The sequence below is a fragment of the Chelonia mydas genome, chromosome 26 (genome assembly GCF_015237465.2).
Source record: "Chelonia mydas isolate rCheMyd1 chromosome 26, rCheMyd1.pri.v2, whole genome shotgun sequence".
Lineage (NCBI taxonomy): Eukaryota > Metazoa > Chordata > Testudines > Cheloniidae > Chelonia > Chelonia mydas.
In genome coordinates, this window is record NC_057859.1 from 15,831,643 (window position 1) to 15,852,421 (window position 20,779).

At 47.1% G+C, this 20,779-nt stretch overlaps 2 protein-coding genes across 10 annotated transcripts in view; one reads left to right on the forward strand and one right to left on the reverse strand.

The window, feature by feature from the left end:
- Positions 1 to 3,550: 3,550 nt before the first annotated feature.
- On the reverse strand, positions 3,551 to 13,316 carry LOC122463856. Its single transcript, XM_043536170.1, has 3 exons — positions 13,202 to 13,316; positions 11,506 to 11,907; positions 3,551 to 3,720 (listed from the first exon to the last, which is right to left on the reverse strand). Exons 1-3 carry the CDS (start codon positions 13,254 to 13,256, stop codon positions 3,551 to 3,553), a joined length of 627 nt encoding a protein of 208 aa, XP_043392105.1. The 5' UTR covers positions 13,257 to 13,316.
- OGDH (oxoglutarate dehydrogenase) overlaps positions 3,609 to 20,779 on the forward strand; it is a 134,512-nt gene continuing 117,341 nt past the window's right edge. For 2 of the 9 annotated variants that reach the window (XM_037886460.2, XM_037886463.2), the window contains exons 1-2: positions 3,660 to 3,765; positions 17,024 to 17,272. In XM_037886460.2, coding sequence (XP_037742388.1) covers positions 17,051 to 17,272 — 222 coding nt within the window. In that variant the 5' untranslated portion in view covers positions 3,660 to 3,765; positions 17,024 to 17,050. Of the gene's footprint in view, positions 3,766 to 4,089; positions 4,512 to 14,610; positions 14,732 to 17,023; positions 17,273 to 20,779 lie in introns of those variants that run through there. The other 7 variants (XM_037886465.2, XM_037886461.2, XM_043536567.1 and 4 more) reach the window with 7 other exon arrangements.

Below are 20,779 nucleotides of genomic sequence, written 5' to 3' on the forward strand. Positions count from 1 at the left end.
CACCCCTGTTACCCATAGGCCCCATCCATAGCCCCTTTCTTTCTATGAGGCCATCCACACATACCCTGTATGGCCCATCCACAGAACCCATTATCCACTGTAGGGCTCATATACACCCCCCCCCCCCCCGGGGCCTATCCACAGCTCCCCTGCCTTCCATGGGCCCATCCACGCACACAGCCCCAATAGGACCAATCCACAACCCTCCTTAGGGCCCATGGGTTTATTTGTCTAGTGTGGCTAGACATCCATGTTCTAACCCCTTTGTTCAGTGTAAGACAATCCTCTGACCAGGCGGGTTGGAACAACTTGTGCAGTGAGGGTGCTGAAAACCATTGAACCAAACTGTAAACCCTGTATATGATGGAAACCACTTCAAGTCAGGGGGTGAGGCAGCCATCACCTATGCCTCTGACCTGGCTCCACCACCCACACCATGTCCCAAACTGGCATCAGATGCCCCAGCCTGGTTGGCAGCATGACATAGGGATGCCATATTTGAGGAAGGGGCCTAGAAGCAGTGCTGCCCCACGAAGACTGGAGGGGGCTGTCAGACATTGATGAACGTTGTTTCTCAGTGAATTAATGCAGACTCAAGGTTTCATTTTGCAGGGTGTGTGGGCATGCGTGCGTGTTAGCACAGTGTCTCATTTTGCCGGAGGTGTGCATATAATTCCTCCCCTCCACCCCCGGTCTAGATAACATGGGGCAGGATAAGCCAATTGGCAGACTGGAGCAGAGTCAGGCCCAGGTTCTGTTGTGCAAGAGGCGATTGTGGAAAGGGGCCAACCATCTGGATTGCGACACCTTTAGCTTTGGCGACAAGATTCAGTACAGACATTCCTGCCTGTATTTACATGGAAGGCACCCAGATACTACAGTAATGGACAGCCAGATAAAACCTTAAGACAGATAGTGCCCCAGCCAAGACCAGGTATCTGCTATTGGAATGACTGCAGGCATCCTAGGTGCAAGATACATTCAGCTCCACTAGGGGAGCAACTGGTCCATGAATTTCTGATGTGAGACTTTGATCTGGTTTATACAGGATTTACACTAGCACAATCATTCCAAGTACACTGGGTGGCAGGTACATCTGGAATCAATTGGTTAATAAAAAGCCAGCAGTGGTAGTAAATGTCTCTCTCTCTCCTAGGAACAGCACATTGAACACCTGGAGTTTCAGGCAAACCGGGCCCCTTGTATCTATCTTCCCCATTAGCGCAGTCCTGCCTGCCCCAGGCAGATACTTTGGAGAGCACTTCCCTGGTACCTTTCCAGGGCCACAGAGTCATTGAAACTGACTTGAATGTGGAGTGCGAAGGAGGGTGTGTGCGTGAGGGCAAGGTTTGTCTCAGGGGTGGGTTTGGCAGCTGGATGACTGGGTCCTCTTCCTTGTTTCTCCTCTCCTCACCCTTTCGGTTGATCAACAGCAATCTGGTTGACATGCATAGGAGGAGGCAGCAGCAAGCCCCTTGGGGAGTCACATTCTTCAGTGGTATTATCCGTCTTCGGACACTGCTGAGCTTTATGTTCTCACAGTGGCTTAGGGGTCTACATGCATCCCAGCCAGCTCTTAGCCCTGCTCTTTGCCAGGTGACAGCTAGATGGCAAACTGCAGCTACAAGGTGTGCTCTGCCCATCAGTTCCGCTCCCCTGGGACTTACTCTACCTCAGAGGTGGTAATTTCTGCACCTAGTTACATACATGAAGTGACAACTAATGTGAAGGGGAGCTCATTCGGGCTCGCTTTGTGCACTCCTGCCTCCTGATTTCTCCTGGCCAGATAAGATACTTGTCAGAGGGTTTACTATCAGAAGGCCCATCTACTCAACAGACTCTCTGAACAGAAAGACCAACAGCAATAGCTGGTCTGGAGCCAGCAAGGACCCTGCACCTCCTGTGATTTTAGGGGCTGATATTGCTGCACTGGGGCAATGCCTTAGCATAGACACGCTGGACTGGTGCATACGTGACTTGCTCTAGCACATTGGGGTAGCTACTCCAGTGGCCAACGTCCCACAGCGCTGGGTGGTGCAGGCAGGGGCAGGACAGCCCGTGCAGAAAAGGTTCATTGTGTTGGAAGCAAGGAGAACTTTTCCCCATAATGCCCTGCATACAAGGAGTTGCATAAGCAACAGGCCCTTCCCTTGTCTCTGGCCTGCCTTCAAAATAGAACTATTTGCAGGCCCAGGAGATGCTCTAACCCCAGTTTATCTTCACGGGTCAGTGCAGGTTAAACTAAAGTGAGCTCAATCTTCCCCTGAAGAGAGCTTATGGTTCTGTACTAGTCTGCAGACAGCGTCCCTGGCACAATTTTAAATAGGGCCTGGCTTGAAGCCTCCTTCTCAGCTCATAAACTTGTTAATTAGCCCCTAGTTCTACACGGATAAACAATTAAAGCCAAGCACATGCCAAACAGTAATGAAGCCTGGGCACCCTGGTGGCATGGGTAATTATTACCCTCTCCATTCTACAGCCTGAACCACACAGCCAGTCAGTAGCAGAGCCAGACATAGAGCCCAGGAGCTATGATCCCTGGTTCAGTGCTCTAACCACTAAGCCACATGCCCCTCACAGCCAGGAACAAAACTCAGGCGCTCCGGTTCCCAGTCCCCAGCTCATGCTGACAAGGTGCTGGCAACTGCTGGTGCTTTTATCACAGGTTGTAAAGCCCGGCTCTGCGAAGAATTAGATGATACAGCGGTGGATGTAAGCAAACTCCAAGGTGATCCCCACATGTGTTCAGGGCAGCACTGAGGGTTGGTAAGTGCTTTGGATCTCCCTGGCCAGGCTGTGAGGGTACCCCGCAGCCATTCTGCAGAACCTGGTTCAGACATACAGGCAGCAGTGCATGGTGCTGGCATGGCCAGCTAAAGAGCTTTCCTGAAGTGGGTGAACTGGCAAGGGCTAAACTGTCCCAATCCTCTGTGCCCAGAACCATCACTCAGGCTTGACTGATGCCTCCACCCCATCCCCACCAGTGCCTAGCACCCCCTCCCACCTATGCCCCCGCATCACCAACCACCTCCAGTACCCTGCACCCACCCCATCATTACTCACCCCATCTAATCCTGCATCTGCCCCCCATCACCAACCACCTCCAGTGCCCTGCACCCACCCCATCACCACCCAGCCCCACCTAATCCTGCATCTGCCCTCCATCACCAACCACCTCCACTGCCCTGCACCCACCCCATCACTACCCACCCCACCTAATCCTGCATCTGCCCCCCATCACCAACCACCTCCACTGCCCTGCACCCACCGCTCCACCACCCAGCCCCATCTAATCCTGCATCTGCCCTCCATCACCAACCACCTCCACTGCCCTGCACCCACCCCATCACCACCCACCCCACCTAATCCTGCATCTGCCCCCATCACCAACCACCTCCACTGCCCTGCACCCACCCCATCACCACCCACCCCACCTAATCCTGCATCTGCCCCCATCACCAACCACCTCCACTGCCCTGCACCCACCGCACCACCACCTACCGCCCTCCATGTTCTCCACCCACCCCTTGGCCCCCCCGCCTCGCTTTGGTCACGTGGTGTCGAGGCGGGCCCTCACGCATAGGCGGGGAACCCAGCGCATCACCACCGGGCGGGTCAAGGGCGAATCCCCGACACGTGACCTGGGAGTGGGCGCGGCGGCGCGGTGACGCAGGGCGCAGGGGGCGGGGTCGCGGTAGTTGGCGCGCACAGCGGCGGCCGCTGTCAGAGCACAACCGCGGGCGGGCGGGCCGGACGCGCCAGCAGGTACCGAGTGGCTTGCGGGGGAGGGCGCCGACCGGGCTCGGCAGCCCGTCTGCGGGGAGCAGGGCGCCGGGCGCCGCCTCGTGCCCCTGCCCCCGGAGTGCCCTTGGCGCCGCCGCTCGGGCGCCTCAGCCGAGGGGCGGGTGGGGTCACGGGGAGTGACGGCAGCAGTGGCCAATAAGGAGGCGGCGCGCTGCCATCCCCGCTGGGGCTAGGTCGGGCCGTCGGGCGGGAGCTGAGGCGGGGCCGCTCGCTGATTGGATGGCGGGGGGCGGGGCCGCAGCCGCGAGTGGCCGAGACCCCAGCCCCGTGGTGTCAGGAGCGCGCAGCCCCACGTGGAGGGAGCTGGGGCGGGGGTCCTCTCGCCCCTGCGGGGTCTCGCCCCTGCTCCCTGGAGAGGGAGCCGGCATCGTCACCCCCCTCGCGCAGGCGGGGAAACTGAGGCACAGAGCGAGTCAGGGGCCGGGCCAGGGCTGGAGCCCGAGCGCCCGGCCAGCTCTGCCCGGTCCCATCGGGGCTCGGCCCTCAGCCGTGCTGCCCTTTCCCGCATGGCGCTGTGGCTGGGCACCTCAGGGACAGGCACGGGACCGGTTCGTGGGGAAGCAGTTCCCCTCCGCCGCAGCAGTGCTGCGGCCTAGTAGTGCAGAGCCCGTGTCTCTCCCCTCCCGGGGGGTCTTTGTGCCTGGAGGTGGGAGAGGCCCTTTCTCTTAGCGGTCAGATGGTGGCAGGAACAGCTTCCATGACATCAGGTACCTCCTAGCCAGAGGTCAATCTAAAAGTTCGTCTGTGGTCAGTATCGTGGTGAGAAGCCCAGAGTCCTTTGGCTTCTCACCCCTTGGGGGTGGGTGCCAGCCTGCTCCCTCGGGCCTTTCCCAAGGAGCATGCTTGTGGGTACCCTACTCACCTTCATGTTGACCTATAGTTGGTGGATTTTGCCTTGCTAGAAGTTATCTAACACACTTACCAAGGCTATGACCTCCATTTCCTCTTTTGCATGACTTAAACTCTTTCATGTAAACAAATTCCAACCTCTGGGGAATGTGCCCTGCTTCTCTGCCTGGCACCTCCTAGCAAGCATTGGAAACTGATAGGGCAAAAAGGAAGCTGCTGGTCCAGTCCTGACCCTTCTGGGCATTAACTATTGTGTGAGTCAGTGCTTGTCTTCCTGTGCAGCTGCTCTGCTGTCGCACTGCACATGAAGATGCTACTGCGCCGGCGGGAGAAGCAGCGTAATTGGTGGGAGAAGCAGCGTAATTAATCCACCTTCGCGAGAGGTAGCTGTGTTGGTGGGAGAAACTCTTCCGTTGACATAGTGCTGTGTACACTGGGGCTTAAACCTGTGTTGCTCAGTGGTGTGGTTTTTTCATACCCCTAAGCAATGTAGTTATACCAGTATATATGTCTGTAGTATAGACTTGGCCATAGTCATAATCTTCAGTGAATGCTGTTAAATGTCCCTTCATGCCCACTTGGCCTATTTGAAAAAGAGAATTCTAATAGTGATATTCAGCAGGTTTAATTGGCTCAAGTCAGGGAGGTGTAGGGTTGGTATGAAAAGTATTCTTACTGCTTGAATTACTGCTCTTCACTGCTTGATGTCATGATTTTGATTTAAAAATCTGATAGGGAGTTGAATGTAAGACACTCATTATACACAGAAGGTATGTCCTCACTGCAGTTAACACAGATCTGGGAACCTAGATTGGCCAAGGTTGCATGTGAGCATCCACCCTGAGAAACCACACTCAAGTCAGACTGATGAGCTGCATCTACTCTGATGTTTCAGTAACCTGGGTTAAGTGATAGGATTTGTGGGGGTGTATCCCATGGTTCTTAGCACTGCGCTAAGCTGCAGCGCTCTGTGATGTGAACCTCTGGCCAGGTAGTCGCATGCTGGGATGAGGATGACATCACTATTCAGGTGCTTGTGGGCTGTGTGGAATGGGTTTAAATGCCAAACTAGTGTATATAAGCACTGTGTGCTGGTGCAGAAGAGGGGAGTGGGTAGAAAGATAGGAAAATACACCCCTGAGGGAATTGTGGGATGGTATAGGAGGACTGTCAGCACTTAAGTTAAATAACTTGAGTTACAGCTAGATCCATACTACCCAATGAGCAGGTTGCAGTCTGAATTAAAGCAGAACCAGGGTTCTGACCTGTATCCTCAACCAGATACGGTAGTGCAGGCCCAAAAAACCTCCAAATCTGGGTCAAAAGTTTTTGTGTGTGGGTAGTAGGAGGCCTTGGACTAAAACCCACGTAAGAGCCTGTGTTAACTTGTAGTGAAGACATAGTTTGTCTTTGGATATCAGAAATGGCTTGCACAAAGAGGTGGACATATGCTGACAGTGGGGAGGAATGCAAGTGCCAGTTTTATACACAGAATAGAATATGCTTGCTTTGCCTTTTAATAAAGTTGAAAAGTTTTGTTCTCATACAGATAAATCATTCTTGGTTTAAACCCTGTTGACTTCAGGGGAGTTATACCTTGGATGAATGTGCACCATTCACTTTATAATAATACTAAACAGCTCAGCGATTGTATCTTGAGGGCAGAAAGCTATGACCTGCATAGATTCCTATAGGATAAATGTGATCAGGAGCCTCATTTAGACAGAATGTTCTGCGGAAAAACTCTTCAATATTTTGAAGAGAAGTGGTCAAGATTTTTTGGGGGTCATTTTTACCTTGTCATTTACTTTATTAGTCCTGGTTGTAAGAGCTAATTGTCAGGAATCTGTCTTTTTTTCAGTAGGCACTACCGAAAAGCTTAAGGTTAAACAAACTGATAGCATGTGTTCTGTAGTTGTTTAGAAACTACTGTCCCATCACGTCTGGATCAGTTTGTTTAGTGGGGTTGCACTGAATGTGTGTGTCAGGGTTTTAGTTATTGGGAACTTGACTGGACTGACTTTCTTTGTGCATTTTTTTTTTTTTTAACTTCAAATGAATTTTCAGCCCTAGCTGAGTGGAGGAAAAACTCACTCCATTTCCTGGTAGCACTATGCTTAGTTGTCATAGCTCCTGACCGAACAGTTCGAGGTGACCTTGAATAAGTACATACCATCTTTAACAATAAAATGGCACTCTACAGCAGTAGTTAATGGTAAACATACTCAGACAGCCTCGGTCCCTTTCAACAAAAAAGTGCAAATTAATAGTTTTTACCAATATAAAAAAAATACAACCATCATTTGGTCACCTCGTAAGGAACCTGTGTTTTTAAAACTAATAACTGCACTTAGCAGTCTCAAAATATTTAACAAATGTTAGCAAAACTCAGACACTTCAAGATTTTTTCTTTCCTGTTACTCTGATTCTTAGATACATTGGGTTCATTGCACTTACTTAGCAGCCTGATTTTCCTCTAATCAAACATTAATTCTATTTAAATCATCTGTTTGTTTGGCTTGGTTCTGATTTAACTAAAAACAATTCCGAAGTATCTGTTTTCAATGGCAGGTTTCATTGACTCTTCTGGGTGCTTTGAGGCTAAATTAGTAGCTTAATCTACATTGTTTAATAGTATGTTCTTGCATAGTTTGAACACTAGGTTTATTATGAATATTCTCATTCATTGATCTTTCAGCGAAAACCACTAAAAACAGGGAATTGGGGAAATTGTGAGTTCAAATCCAGCTTTAACGCTGCAGCCTTGCCCACACAGAAAGTTGTATGTGTGATACGTTGTATGTTTTTTGAGTAACAGCCGTGTTAGTCTGTATTCGCAAAAAGAAAAGGAGTACTTGTGGCACCTTAGAGACTAACCAATTTATTTGAGCATAAGCTTTCGTGAGCTACAGCTCACTTCATCGGATGCATACTGTGGAAACTGCAGAAGACATTCACTGCATGCATCCTATGAAGTGAGCTGTAGCTCACGAAAGCTTATGCTCAAATAAATTGGTTAGTCTCTAAGGTGCCACAAGTACTCCTTTTCTTGTTGTATGTTTTAATACTGTTTTAGTTAAGAGTTTAGACACAAAGCTGCACCAGTTTATCAGTTTATCTTGTATCAGTAAACTTACAGACACAAGCTAAACTGAAGTATCTCATTTTAAACCAATGAGTCCCTACAGACAGAAGTTATAATGATGTAACTAAGCTGATTCAAGTTAAACCTGTGAAGCTTCTGTATATAGACAAGCTCAAGCACACTATTTGGAGCTGGACAGATCCCTTCTAAGCCAATGGATACCTCAATTCTTAGGAGCCTAATAAGGACTTGTATACACAGAGTTGTTCCTGAATAACTCCATGTGTAGGCATTGTTATTTTGGAACAAGAGTGCCCTGTCCCTATTTTAAACGGGGTTAAGCTAAACAGGAGCAAGGCACTTTTGTTCCAAAATAAGAGTGTCTACACTTGGAGTTATTAAGAATAGCTATTGCTTGTTTCTACCTCCTTCACTGAGAGACTCAGAACCCCCATCAATCGCAGATATGAAATCAATAAATTGTGTCCCAAAAGGCTGCCTTTTTTGTTTTATTGTGTTTGAAGCAAAACCATTGGGAATCTGGCAAGAGAGTTGGTGAGCTGTTGGCATACGAATAAGCAAAAGACTAATAGAAATAAGATCGCTGCTATTTGTGATAGTAGCAATAAATTATATACAACAGTCAGATATTAATAAACAATTTTATTCAAAACTATGGCCAAAAGGGGAATCAGTAAAGATACCCTAGTTGACTTTTTTAGTGGATTGTCTCTGTCACAGTTCTGACTCTCAGAAAGAACTTTCTGATGCTTCTCTAGAAATTGCAGAAATTACTCAGGCTATGAAAGAAATGAAGGTTGGAAAGAGGCCTGGAGCAGATGGATTCCCAATTGAATTTTACAAAAAGTTCTCTGAAACTTTAACACCTAGATTACTGAATATGTTCAGTGTGGCCAAGAATGAGCAAACTCTCTCACCTATTCTAACAGAAGCTGTTATTTCAGTTATTCCTAAACCTGGGAAAGAACTTGGACTATGTAGTAATTACAGGCCAGTTTCTTTAATCAATTGTGACACTATGATTTTAGCCAAAGTTTTTGTTATGCAATTGTACAAAGGTGTCTCACACAAGACAAGCTTGTCACATTAGACAGGTTCTAATTGGAATGCTTAGACCTGACTTTCAGAGATGTTGAGCTCTCACAGCAGTCATTGAGCACTGTAAGTGCTCAGCATCTTTGAAAGTCAGATCCAAAATGTCTTAGGACATGGCTACACTTGCAGATGTAGAGCGCTTTGAGTTAAACCCGTCTTCAGAGAGCGCAATAGGGAAAGCGCTGCAGTCTGTCCACGCTGACAGGAACAAGTGCACTGGTGTGGCCACATTTGCTGCACTTGAAGCAGCATTGGGAGCAGTGCATTATGGGCAGCTATCCCACAGAGCACCTCTTCCCATTCTGGCGCTGTGCCTTGTGGGAAGGGGGCGGGGGTTGCAGGGCATTCTGGGTCCTGTCCTAACACCCCGTCATGCATCGGTTCGCATCCCAGCAATCCCTGTGCTTCCGTCCACATTTGGTGCCATCTTTCAACGTTTTTTGTACTGCGTGCTCTGTCTTACCTTTCGGTCTGCGGGAATGGAGCCCAAACTGCTGAGGAGTATGCTGACGAGTCTCACCAGCACGTCACGTTTGGCAGTCGAGTTATCCCTTATGATCCAAAGTGACAGTGAGGGCTCAGACGATGATATCGACTCAAGTAACGCATATGACGCAAGTTTGCGTTTGGCATTCATGGGCATGCTCACCACTGTGGAACACCACATTTGGGCTCAGGAAACAAGCACTGAGTGGTAGGATCACATCGTCATGCAAGTCTGGGATGACGAGCAGTGGCTGCAGAACTTTCGGATGAGAAAAGCCACTTTCATGGGACTGTGTGAGGAGCTTGCCCCCACCCTGCAGCACAAGGACACGAGATTGAGAGCTGCCTTGACGATGGAGAAGCGGGTGGCTATTGCAATCTGGAAGCTGGCAACTCCAGACAGCTACCGATCGGTCGCTAAGCAGTTTGGAGTGGGGAAGTCAACCGTTGGAATCATGTTGATGCAAGTTTGCAGGGCCATTAATCGCATCCTGCTCAGAAGAACCCTGGCTCCGGATAATGTGCATGACATTGTGGATGGCTTTGCACAAATGGGTTTCCCTAACTGTGGAGGGGCGATAGATGGCACACATTCCAATTCTGGCACCAGCCCACCTAGCCTCCGAGTACATAAATCGGAAGGGGTATTTCTCTATGATTCTCCAGGAGCTTGTGGATCACCATGGGCGTTTCATTGACATTAACGCAGGCTGGCCTGGAAAGGTGCATGACGCATGCATCTTTTGGAACACAGGCCTGTTCAGGAAGCTGCAAGTCGGGACTTTCTTCCCAGACCGGAAGATCACTGTAGGGGAAGTCGAAATGCCTATTGTGATCCTTGGAGACCCCACTTACCCTTTAATGCCGTGGCTCATGAAACCCTACACAGGGAGCCTTGACAGCAGCAAGGAGCGGTTCAACAACAGGCTGAGCCGGTGCAGAATGGCTGTGGAGTGTGCTTTTGGCAGTTTAAAGGGCCGTTGGCGCTCTCTGTATGGCAAGCTGGACCTGGCCGATGACAGCGTCCCTGTGGTTATATCCGCATGCTGTACCCTTCATAACATTTGTGAAGGGAAGGGTGAAAGATTCACTTGGGCATGGAACTCGGAGGTTCAACATCTGGAGGCTGAATTTGAACAGCCAGAGAGCAGGGCTATTAGAGGGGCCCAGCGTGGGGCTGCAAGGATTAGGGATGTCTTGAGGGACCAATTTGAGGCTGAAAGCCACCAGTAATGTCTGGTGCCCTGCACAGGAGTGAAGTGCAGTGGTTCCAATGTTAGTAGGAATCTGTGTTTGCTACGCTGACTTGCAGTACCTGTTTCTTTCCTGAGCTAAGGTATCTTACTTTATGCAATAATAAATAATGTTTTCAAAGCCAAAAAATCCATTTATTGAAAAGAAACACAACTGCTTGGGAAATGGAAAGGGCAAGGGGGTGGGGTGGGGAACGGTACAATCACAGATTTGCGTATGTCCTGTTATCATACTCAGCCTTCCTGTCTGGTGTGCTGTGCAATGAGTGCTGCACTTCAGGATGGCTATACTGCATGGTGATGGGGGTTGAGTGCAGAGGGTAAGGGTCATAGTTTTCAGGGCTGGGTGGTGAAGCTACAGGTGTTGGAGGCAGCTGATGGCAGTAAGAACCCAGATGTTGGGGAAAGTGGGTTGGAGGTGTGATACAGCATGGCCAGAGGGCTGCAGGAGAGTGTTAGAAGGGAGCCTTTATTCCCTGTACAGGGAAGAAAGTTTGCTATAAATTAAAGCACCTGAAGCCAGTCACATGATAAAACCCTCCTGCTTCAATCAGACAAGAGGAGGAGTTGAAGCAGGATTGGTGTTGGAGCAGAGAGCAGTTTGGAGGAGTTGAAGCAGAGGAGAGTTTGGAGAAGTGCTGCAGTGAGCTAAGAAGACCAAGACCCTAGGTAAAGGGACAGCTGGTTTGTGCAGAGGGAGGGCAGGAAGCCCCGCAAGCTGGAGGGCAGGAGAGGGAAGTAGCCCAGGGGAAGGAACCACTAGTTCTAGTGGTTTACTGCTATCCCTAGGGCCCCTGCACTGGGACCCGGAGTAGAGGGTGCGCCTGGGTCCCTCTCTCTCCACTCCCTGCTCTAGGACGCTAGTGGGGCAGTTAATACCCCAGTTCAGGGGCAAGAAACGGTGCCCTGAACACCCCCCCCCCAAAGCGCAAGACCCATCATTTGCCACAGAGGTGACATGGGGGCACAAGGAAAAGAGTTTTGCGACAAAGGCTGCGGGGGGGGGGCGGGCATGGTAGTGTTCCACCTGCATGGCTACAAGCTCCTGGATCGAGTCCGCTTGGCGCTCCATTATGCTTATCAGCTGATCCGTGCTTTGCCGCCGGAGCACCGCACTTTTGTGCTGGCGCCCCTCATTCTGCTGGCTGATCCTCCTTTCACTGTCCCGCCACTCCTGCACTTTTTGATTTTCATTACTTGAATGCTGCATTACTTCATGCAACATGTCTTCCTTGCTTCTACGTGGTATCTTTCTGATTCTTCGGAGTCTTTTGGCCAGTGATAACACGGACCCCTGAGATCTCAAGGTTGCATCTGTAAAGGCAAAATGCAACACTTAACAGAGGCAGCATTGTTCACACCAGATAGAGCAATGATTCCCCCGTACTTAAGGGCAAGCACAGTCTACACAATAGCATAATTTGCCCGTCCCAAAGCGAGTGCACATAATCCACAGGAGCCCCAAAATGGTGAGTAAGCACAGGGTCAAGCATGACTGATTGTTTCACGGCTGTACTGTCCTCTGGGTTTCTGTGCCTTGGGGAGAGCCAACAGTAGCAGGGGGCCCTATACTGAACACTGTCCCCACATTTTCCACAGGAGTTCATCCTGGAAGATATCTCGCTGCTGAGGGTGACCTGGGAAGCAAGGGAGGGTCTTCTGCTGCTATGCGGTTTCCGCCCTGGCCCATATGCAGCTTGCCTGTGTGCAACAATGGTCCCCCCTGCTCCTCACGGCCCAGTGGCTTGGATAAGTTAGCCTTACTGGGACAAGGAGCACGGTGGCTCTCCCGAGAAATCTGCGCAAGCGCATTGCCCAAGTTCTGGATGAGACCTTTGAAGAGATCACTGAGGCCGATTACCGCGATGTGAGCACGTCAACGCCCTATTCTGCATCTAGGCATGCATTCAGCCCTAACTCTCCTCGCCCCAAGAGCCTGCACCAAATAACTTCCTTCCCAAAATAAAAGCTGCTTACCGGGAACCTCCTCTGGTGTTTGTCCTTCCCCCAGCACTAGCTGCCACGACTGGCTACCTTCCTCCTGGCTCCTGACTGCGTGAATCTAGGGATTCCGGGGTGTCTTCCTCCACCTCAGCACCCTCACTCCCACTTTTCTGCTGCTCCTCCTCCTCCTCCCACCTTGTTGAACTGGGCTCTGAAGTGTCCATAGTGGTACTCGGAGTGGAGGTGGGGTTGGCCCCAAGTATTGCGTCCAGCTCTTTGTAGAAATGGCAAGTCACAGGGGCAGCACCGGAGCGGCTGTTTTCCTCGCGGGCTTTGCTGTAGGCATTCCACAGCTCCTTTACTTTAATCCTGCACTGCAGTGTGTCCCGCTCATGGCCCCTTTCCATCATGTCCCTTGATATCTGCCCGAAGGTATTGTAATTCCTACAGCTGGAGCTCAGCTGGGACTGGACAGCTTCCTCCCCCCAAACACTGATGAGGTCCAGCACCTCACCATTGCTCCATACTGGGGGATCGCCTGGCGCGTGGAGGCATGGTCACCTGGAAAGATTCACCAAGAGCACTCCATGCCTGGCTGAGCAAACAGGAAGGGGATTTTCAAAATTCCCAGAGAATTTAAAGGGCGTGTCTGACGGTTGGTCACCTGAGGGCAGGGCAGTAGAGTTCAAAGTGATGACCAGAGAGGCTAGCACAGGCATTGTGGGACACTTCTGGACACCGATCAGAGTGCACTAACGGACCAGGGCGTCCACGCTGGCGCCGCAGTGTGGACAGGTAGTGAGCTAGTGCACCCAGGGCTCCTTTAATGCGCTGTAACTCACAAGTGTAGCCAAGCCCTTAGGTTGGGCACCTAAATTAGAGGCTACTCTATGAAAAGTTGGTCCATAAGCCTCTCGGCATGAGGTAACTTCCATGAGGTAAAATCCTAGTGAAGACAGGGCAGTTTGTAGTTTTTCATACCAGTTAGCAAGTCAACTTAAAGGCTATGTTTTCACTGCCAAAGAAAGTGTGGGGAAGCGGGTTAGAGTGGGTTATTTTGCTGTAAGATGCCACTCCTTTCTGTCAGAGAAGACATAGCCATAGACTGGTAGGGAGTTTAGGGTTTATACTTATGTGCTAAAGTCATGTGAGAAACTGCAGCCTACCTTATCTTCACCACCACTTAGCTAACTCAAATTAAGAGCATACCTTTTTTCCTAGTGAAGATACAGCGTAGGGTTGTGGCCTTTCAGTTCTTAGTCCCTGTTCTGAGACCTCTAACAAAGGAACCTGTTGCTAGGAGCCTTTGATGTGAACACCTGCCTCCTAGGAGCAGAACTGAGGCCCTAACTCATTTCACAGGTGTCATTTGCTAATGTGACCGACCACTCTGTATCCTGTCACAAGTTTCCTGAGGCATTCAGTTCCATGACCTATGTTCTTTGTCTTCATGAGCTCCCTTTTTAATAGTGCTGTGATGGGTGCATAGCAAGAAAGGTACTATACTTTTCAACTAGCACTTGATTGAATTTGGGCCAAAAGCACAATGATTGCTGAATGAGCAATGCAGCAAAATTGTATTTGGAAGAAAAAGTGCTGTTCCAGTTAACTAGTTTAAACTCTCAGCCAGTGCCTGCTAAATAGGAAAGGGGATAATGGAAAATGTGTCTAAGCTGGGTTCATGTAACTGAAGTTGTTTTCTTGTGGCTTTGGCTGTGATGGAGAGTTGTGCACTGTTTGAGTACATCGTCTTCACATTAGATTGGAACTGACAAAATGTGACATTGAGCGCTAAAATCCAGCTGCCAGACAAACGTTGCCAATGCTCAGCTAGGGATAGATTTGTTTTGATGTCCATTTAATGGGCACTCAGTGAACAAACTTAGGGGTTTTTTTTGTGAATGTTTTGTAAACCAAAGGCTTAACCACAATCTCCTCCCCATCTTCCTCCAAACATTTTTTTCAAACTTGCAAGCCAGTATACTGTGGAAGTAATTTCCAGGAAGTAATTCCCAGCTCGTGTGTCACTGTCTTAGGAAGGTCACTGAGGGCAGTTCTACACTACTGTAGGGATCAATGCTCCGAGATCGTTACGCTGGCGGTCGATTTAGCGGGTCTAGTAAAGACCCGCCAGATCAATTGCAGATCGCTCTCCAGTCAATCCCTGTACTCTACCTCGGACAAGAAGAGTAAGGTAAGTTGATGGGAGATTTTCTCCCGTTGACCCCCCGGAGTGTAGACCCCGTGGTAACTTGACCTAAGGTATGTCGACTCCAGCTACGTTATTCACGTAGCTGGAGTTGCGTAGCATAGGTTGATTTACCATGGTAGTGTAGACATAGTCTGAGTGGTCACTGCCTTTCTTCTCCTTAAGATGGGTTAAAAAAAAAAAAAAAAAAAACTGCTTGGTATTCTGCGGCCTAATGATAGCTTTGCTAACACATTCAGTTGTTTTATCTGTGCAACTAGATGCCGTCATAACTTTTGCACAGTCATTCTTTTTTAAAGGGGAGTGAGTGTTTATCTCAAGCACTTGATTTGAAATGTTAACAGGAATAGCTGGTGAGGTGAGCAAAGGTGTAAGGGCCAGATTTTCAAATGTGTTCCATCCACTCCCATTGAAAAAATTTCCTTTTTTTAAAATGGGAAAAGGCAACTGTAAAAGGTATTGGCAGAAGGACCAGAAATTATCTGAAGCTTTTTTGAAGTTGACTTGATAATTATAGTACCTTCTCAGCTGAATTAATATCATAGAATCATAGAATATCAGGGTTGGAAGGGACCTCAGGAGGTCATCTAGTCCAACCCCTTGCTCAAAGCAGGACCAATCCCCAACTAAATCATCCAATATGCTTTAGGCATAAAATAACTTTAGGAGTCTGGCTAACTAAAGCTAAGTCTTCACTGCAAAAAAAAAAAAAAAAAAAAAAAACTACATTTTTTTTTTTTTTTAAATGTTGAGATCACTGTCTTGATGTAAAATCCTAATGGAGAAAAGGCACAGGTAGTTTTTACATCAAGGTAGCTACTTGTGGTCAACCCTATGATCTCTCCTCTCCACCTGGAGTTTACCTCCATGTAGCTACACAAAGGCAAGAAATATTTTTGTCTTGTCTCCACTAGGATTTTGCTTTGAGATGTTAAAATGGAACCTTTTATTTTTTTCAGTGAAGAGATAACCTCTGAATTCCAGTCCTCCACTCTCAAAAAGTGGAAATATGGGTTTCTAGCTATCTCTCAGCATTCTTAGTTGGTCAGCAAATCCATTAAGACTTTGTCCTTTTATACTTCTCACATGTAACTCCTTTAATTTTGCCTGATGATAGCTGATAATTTTTTGCTCTGAAGCTTTAAGGACCTCTTCCTAGTGCAAGTAGGGAACAATGGAGCACATGCTGTGAAATGCCATGCATGCACTGTGCTGCAAGGAAGGACTGTTTTTTCCCTATTTCAGAAGTGAACACTAGTAAGGGCAAAAAGGTGAAGAGAACTGCAGAGAGGTGGGAATGGGAATAAAGTTCATCAGAAGTGTTGCTGTCTGAGTGGCAGTCTTAACTGCATGAAATAACCACTTTGCAGCAACTGCTTCCCATTAGTTATAAGTACATTCTCTGGTGGGGTGCCTGCTCCTGTCAATAAATCCCTTTTCCCCACCATCCCCTTTGTTTATAATCATCCTTATCTCTTCTCTAACCTTGCTTCTGGTGGTCTTAGTCAGGAACCTAGTGACCAGCTTTCTCTGATCAAATTTACAGCCAAGATTTCCCTCCTCCATTCCTGTGCCCCGATGAGTATAAATGATCAGATCTTTCTCCTTTTGTCAGCTGTCATTAGAAAAAAAATAGAACATCTGTTCACAATGTAGTCCTACTTGATAACTGTGGAACTTACAAGTTAAGATATTAAATTCAGTTGCACCTGATGTAAACTGAAAACAAAATAGGGGAGAAAAAAAGTTGATGTTAGGTTTGATTGACAAATTTACATGTTTGGTTCAAAGCCATAAGTGATAACTACCCCCCCCCCCAAAAAAAAAAAAAAAAAAAAAAAAAAGCTATTCCATTTCCTGCTTTAAATTCCCTTCCCCTAATGACTGGCTGCGACTTGCTGGGGTGATAACCCAAAGGGATACTAGTCCATATCTTAAATTAGTAGTTATGCAATGCCAGTACCTGTATTAAACTATTGGTTTCAAGTAGCCAAATTAGAAATCAGATTATGTAGGGGATGCAGTGTGGCCTCATGGATGGAGCATTGCACTAGGACATGTTAGTGGCTCTGCTACTGGTCTGCTGGGTGACCTCTCTGTGCCTCCATTTCCCCATCTGTAAAATGGAGATTGAGACTGATCTTTGAGAAGGACTTTAAGATCTATGGATGAAAAATGCTAAATAACAGCTAGGTGGTTATTAGGTTGATTTCTCTTTGTATACTGTGCATTGTTCTTTTGTAATGTCTAAAATGCTTCTTATTCCTATACCAACAGGAGCTTGTGAGCGGCTACAGGACAAAAATGTTTCACTTAAGGACTTGTGCTGCTAAATTGAGGCCGTTGACGGCCTCACAGACTGTTAAGACAATTTCTCAACACAAGCCGGCAGCACCACGGACGTTTCAACAAATCAGGTGCTACAGTGCACCTGTTGCTGCTGAGCCATTTTTGAGTGGGACTAGTTCGAACTATGTGGAGGAAATGTACTATGCTTGGCTGGAAAATCCCAAAAGTGTACATAAGGTAAGGAGGAGCACCTGCCCCAGGATATTGTTGCTTCATCGCCTCTGTGTGTGCATGTGTGTGTGAGTCAAATAGCATGTTCAGGTAAGTGCAAATGTCCAGAGGGAATGTGGCACGAAGAGCCTGTGAATCATGAATCATCAGTTCTACGTCTGCTTTTGCGAAAAGAATCAACAGCATTTAGCTGAGCAGTAGCGAAACAATATGATTCGTCTTTGTTCTGGATTGAATCTGACAAGCCCAGAGCATTCCGTCAATATTGGGTATTCCACTTCGGGAATCAAACCTGGATATGAAGAGGAGGAGTTACCTTTCTTGGGAATCCCCCCTTTTGCTCAGCTGCTGCTTTTCCTTTGTGATGAAATGTAGGGAGAGCAGGGAGGAGGGAGTTGAGTTCAAATTCTGATCTTTGTCCATTCCAGTATTAATGTGTAATTGTGCTCGATGCTGCTGTATTTGTTCTATGTGTAAGTACACTGACTCTGCTTTAGAGTTGTTCTTATAACACCGTTTGGATGGCAGAAATGTGGCTAAAAAATTCAGCCTGGCACTACAACCTGGTGATGGGACTGGTTCAAATCCCCCATTGTGGTGAGCAGTGATCTTTCTACCAGCCATTTCTTAACTTTCCCTCAAGCAACTAACTTAAGAAGCTAACTGTTATAAGGTTTAAAGGTGCAGAACTGTAGTGGACGTTAGTCTACCCAGAGTTAGTATCGGGGAGCATGCCACTTCAAAATCTGTCACTAACATACACGTAGCTTTGGGCTAATGGCCATCAGAATACAATCAAATTTTGGCCACGTTCCCTGTGTTAAATTATTATACACTGAAACTTGTAGCCCTATTAGAAGGCCATATTCAACCATATATAAATGTGTGCAACTCTATTTGCCATAAGTGTCACTTAAATCCCTCTTCAGCAGGCCTGAATTTGGACTGCAGAATGCTGTCAGTTGGATGGTAATTGCTAGGAGCCATTACCAAGGGAAGTATCACTGGGAAGTCTGTGGAGTAATTGTGAGAAGCTAATAATAGACATTGAACTAAGGCAGCTGTTGCTGTACACTGTGTAGTCTTACAGTTTTATAAAATGTGAAATTAAAAACACTGCCACTAGGAAGGAATGGTTGGTGGGGCTAGGAGGTAATCTTCTGCCTCATGTGTAAGGAAAGTCTGCTTTGCCTTCTCATCTCTGGCCAAGCTCTGGAGAGGCAGTTAACTGAGACCCAGAAGTGTGTGTAGAGAACTGGAGTTCTGAAAGCCTACTGCATGTCCCTCTTAATCTGGCATATGTAGCGAGATTTCTGAGTAATTCAGATCTGCTAGTGTCATAGGAATTTATAGAGATTGCACTGAGAGATCTACATGTCCCTTGAGATACAAAGCAACAGAACAGGATTTCAGTTCCTGTTCAGTGAACTATAATGAACAACAGAACAAACATCCCACAAACCAGAACTCGCTCATTTATTCCCCTTTTCATAAATGTTGCGCTTTTGATAGCAAATCTGCCCTCAACAGATATGCATGTCAATATTAAATACCTGTGAAATTTCGGTAGTGGTCTCATACAGCCAGAATACATAGCTCTATCTATCTCTGGGATGGTATTTGGCCAAAAGGCTTTCGGATGGGAGGAAAGCCAAATTTTGGTCTCCCTCTTAAATAAACAAGGGTTGGTTTTTTTTTTTTTTTGTTTTTTAAACAATGGGCGTTTTTCCTAGGATTGTGGGGGTGGGGCACCAAAATACACAACTGCTCCCAGTCAAGGCCTTCTGTGTTTAATTATTGACGCAGAGAGCACTTAACTCTGAAAGAACAAAACTACATAATTTTGGATTATGTGCCATTTGGCACAGCAGTAATTTAAGAAGAAAGTTGTGTATTTTTCATGCAGTTTTTCTGTTATGTGGAATAAATTATTTTAAAAGGTGGCATATAGAACTTCTAAACTGCTACACATGCATCTTAGTCTTATAACCTAATTTACAGTAAAGTGAGTAGGCGTCATAACACTCATCCTTTTGATACATATGACTACATATGAGCCCCACAACAGACTTCTTTAAAAGGTGGTGGATTTGCCCGTCCACAGACCCTACTTAACACATCCTTCAAGGGATGTTCAAGACAAAACACTGACCTGGTAATAAACTGAGAGCAATCTGTTGCAAGTGTCCTGTGAATAACTTCAGGGCATGCTGGGCTTTTCAAAAATCTCATCCGCCCTCCCCCCCGCCCTTTTTTTTTAAATATATATACACACTAAAGCAGGCTGTGTGCTGGCTGTGACCAGTTCTAAAATAAGAGTTACGTTTTTTCTTTATATAAACACATCGATAGAGCTTAAGGTCAGATGAGACCATTAGATCCTCTGGTCTCACCTCCTGCACACTACATGCCATGGAATTTCATCACAATTTCTTGTGACTAGGCCTCCGTGTAAGCCAGAACGCTATCCAAGGTGTATAGTTCTTGTTAGCGTAAGCAAAAACCCTTACCTGCATTTCTCAGGGTTATCTGGCACTAGATACTTCTTGGAAAATGTTTCTGGAATGTATTTGTAAAGTGTAAGAAGTTCAGAGAGTATTAAGTATTCTAACACTCTTGTCCTTTGTTTGATGTTTCACATACTGCAGGAGCAGAAGGCTTCTAAAAATCATCAGCTGATTTTGAAGCCGCCCTCCTAGAACTTTGTAAGCCACCAGCAGCTAAAATGTACACAAGTTCTTGCTCTCTTGTGATCTTGCTCCAGGAGCAACCTTGTGTGCAAGGTTAGGGCTTATGGGTAATAATTAAAAACCTGGTGCCTCTTTTCTACAGATACAACAGTTGAGCCACAAGTGGTAGAAAACTGGAAGTCAGCAGCTGAATTGTGCCTGCTGTTAGCCATGGAAACAGAGGTCAGGTCAGCTGAAATAACCTTCATATCCTGCTTTTCTAAACAACTTCATATTTATGTAATTCCCTCTGGCCCCTGTTTCCATGGCTAGGCTGCTGGTAACTGGCAAGCAGCCATACCTGAGAGCGAACTTGCTTGTAGATGTCAACTGCTAACTCTTTAATGTAATCTCCATATTGACACTTCTAAAATCCATAGTTGGTTTCTGGAGCCTTTTGGTAACATAAAACCGTGGTCCTCAAATCAGAGAAATTGATCAAGATGTTATTTGGATGGGCAAACTGGTTACATAGCTGCACAGCTTGGTTAACCGTGTGATTTAAAATCTTTGCTAGCCAGCCAGGCCACTGTTTTTATAGTAATTGCCTTCTAATGGGCTGGAGGGATGAGTACAAGAGTTGGGAGTCTGCAGTCCTAGGTTCTAATCCTGGGGTCGGCAACCTTTTAGAAGTGGTGTGCCGAGTCTTCATTTATTCACTTTAATTCAAGGTTTTGCGTGCCAGTAATACATTTTAACGTTTTTAGGAGGTCTCTCTCTATACAAGTCTATATATTATATAACTAAACTATTGTTGTATGTAAACAAGATTTTCAAAATGTTT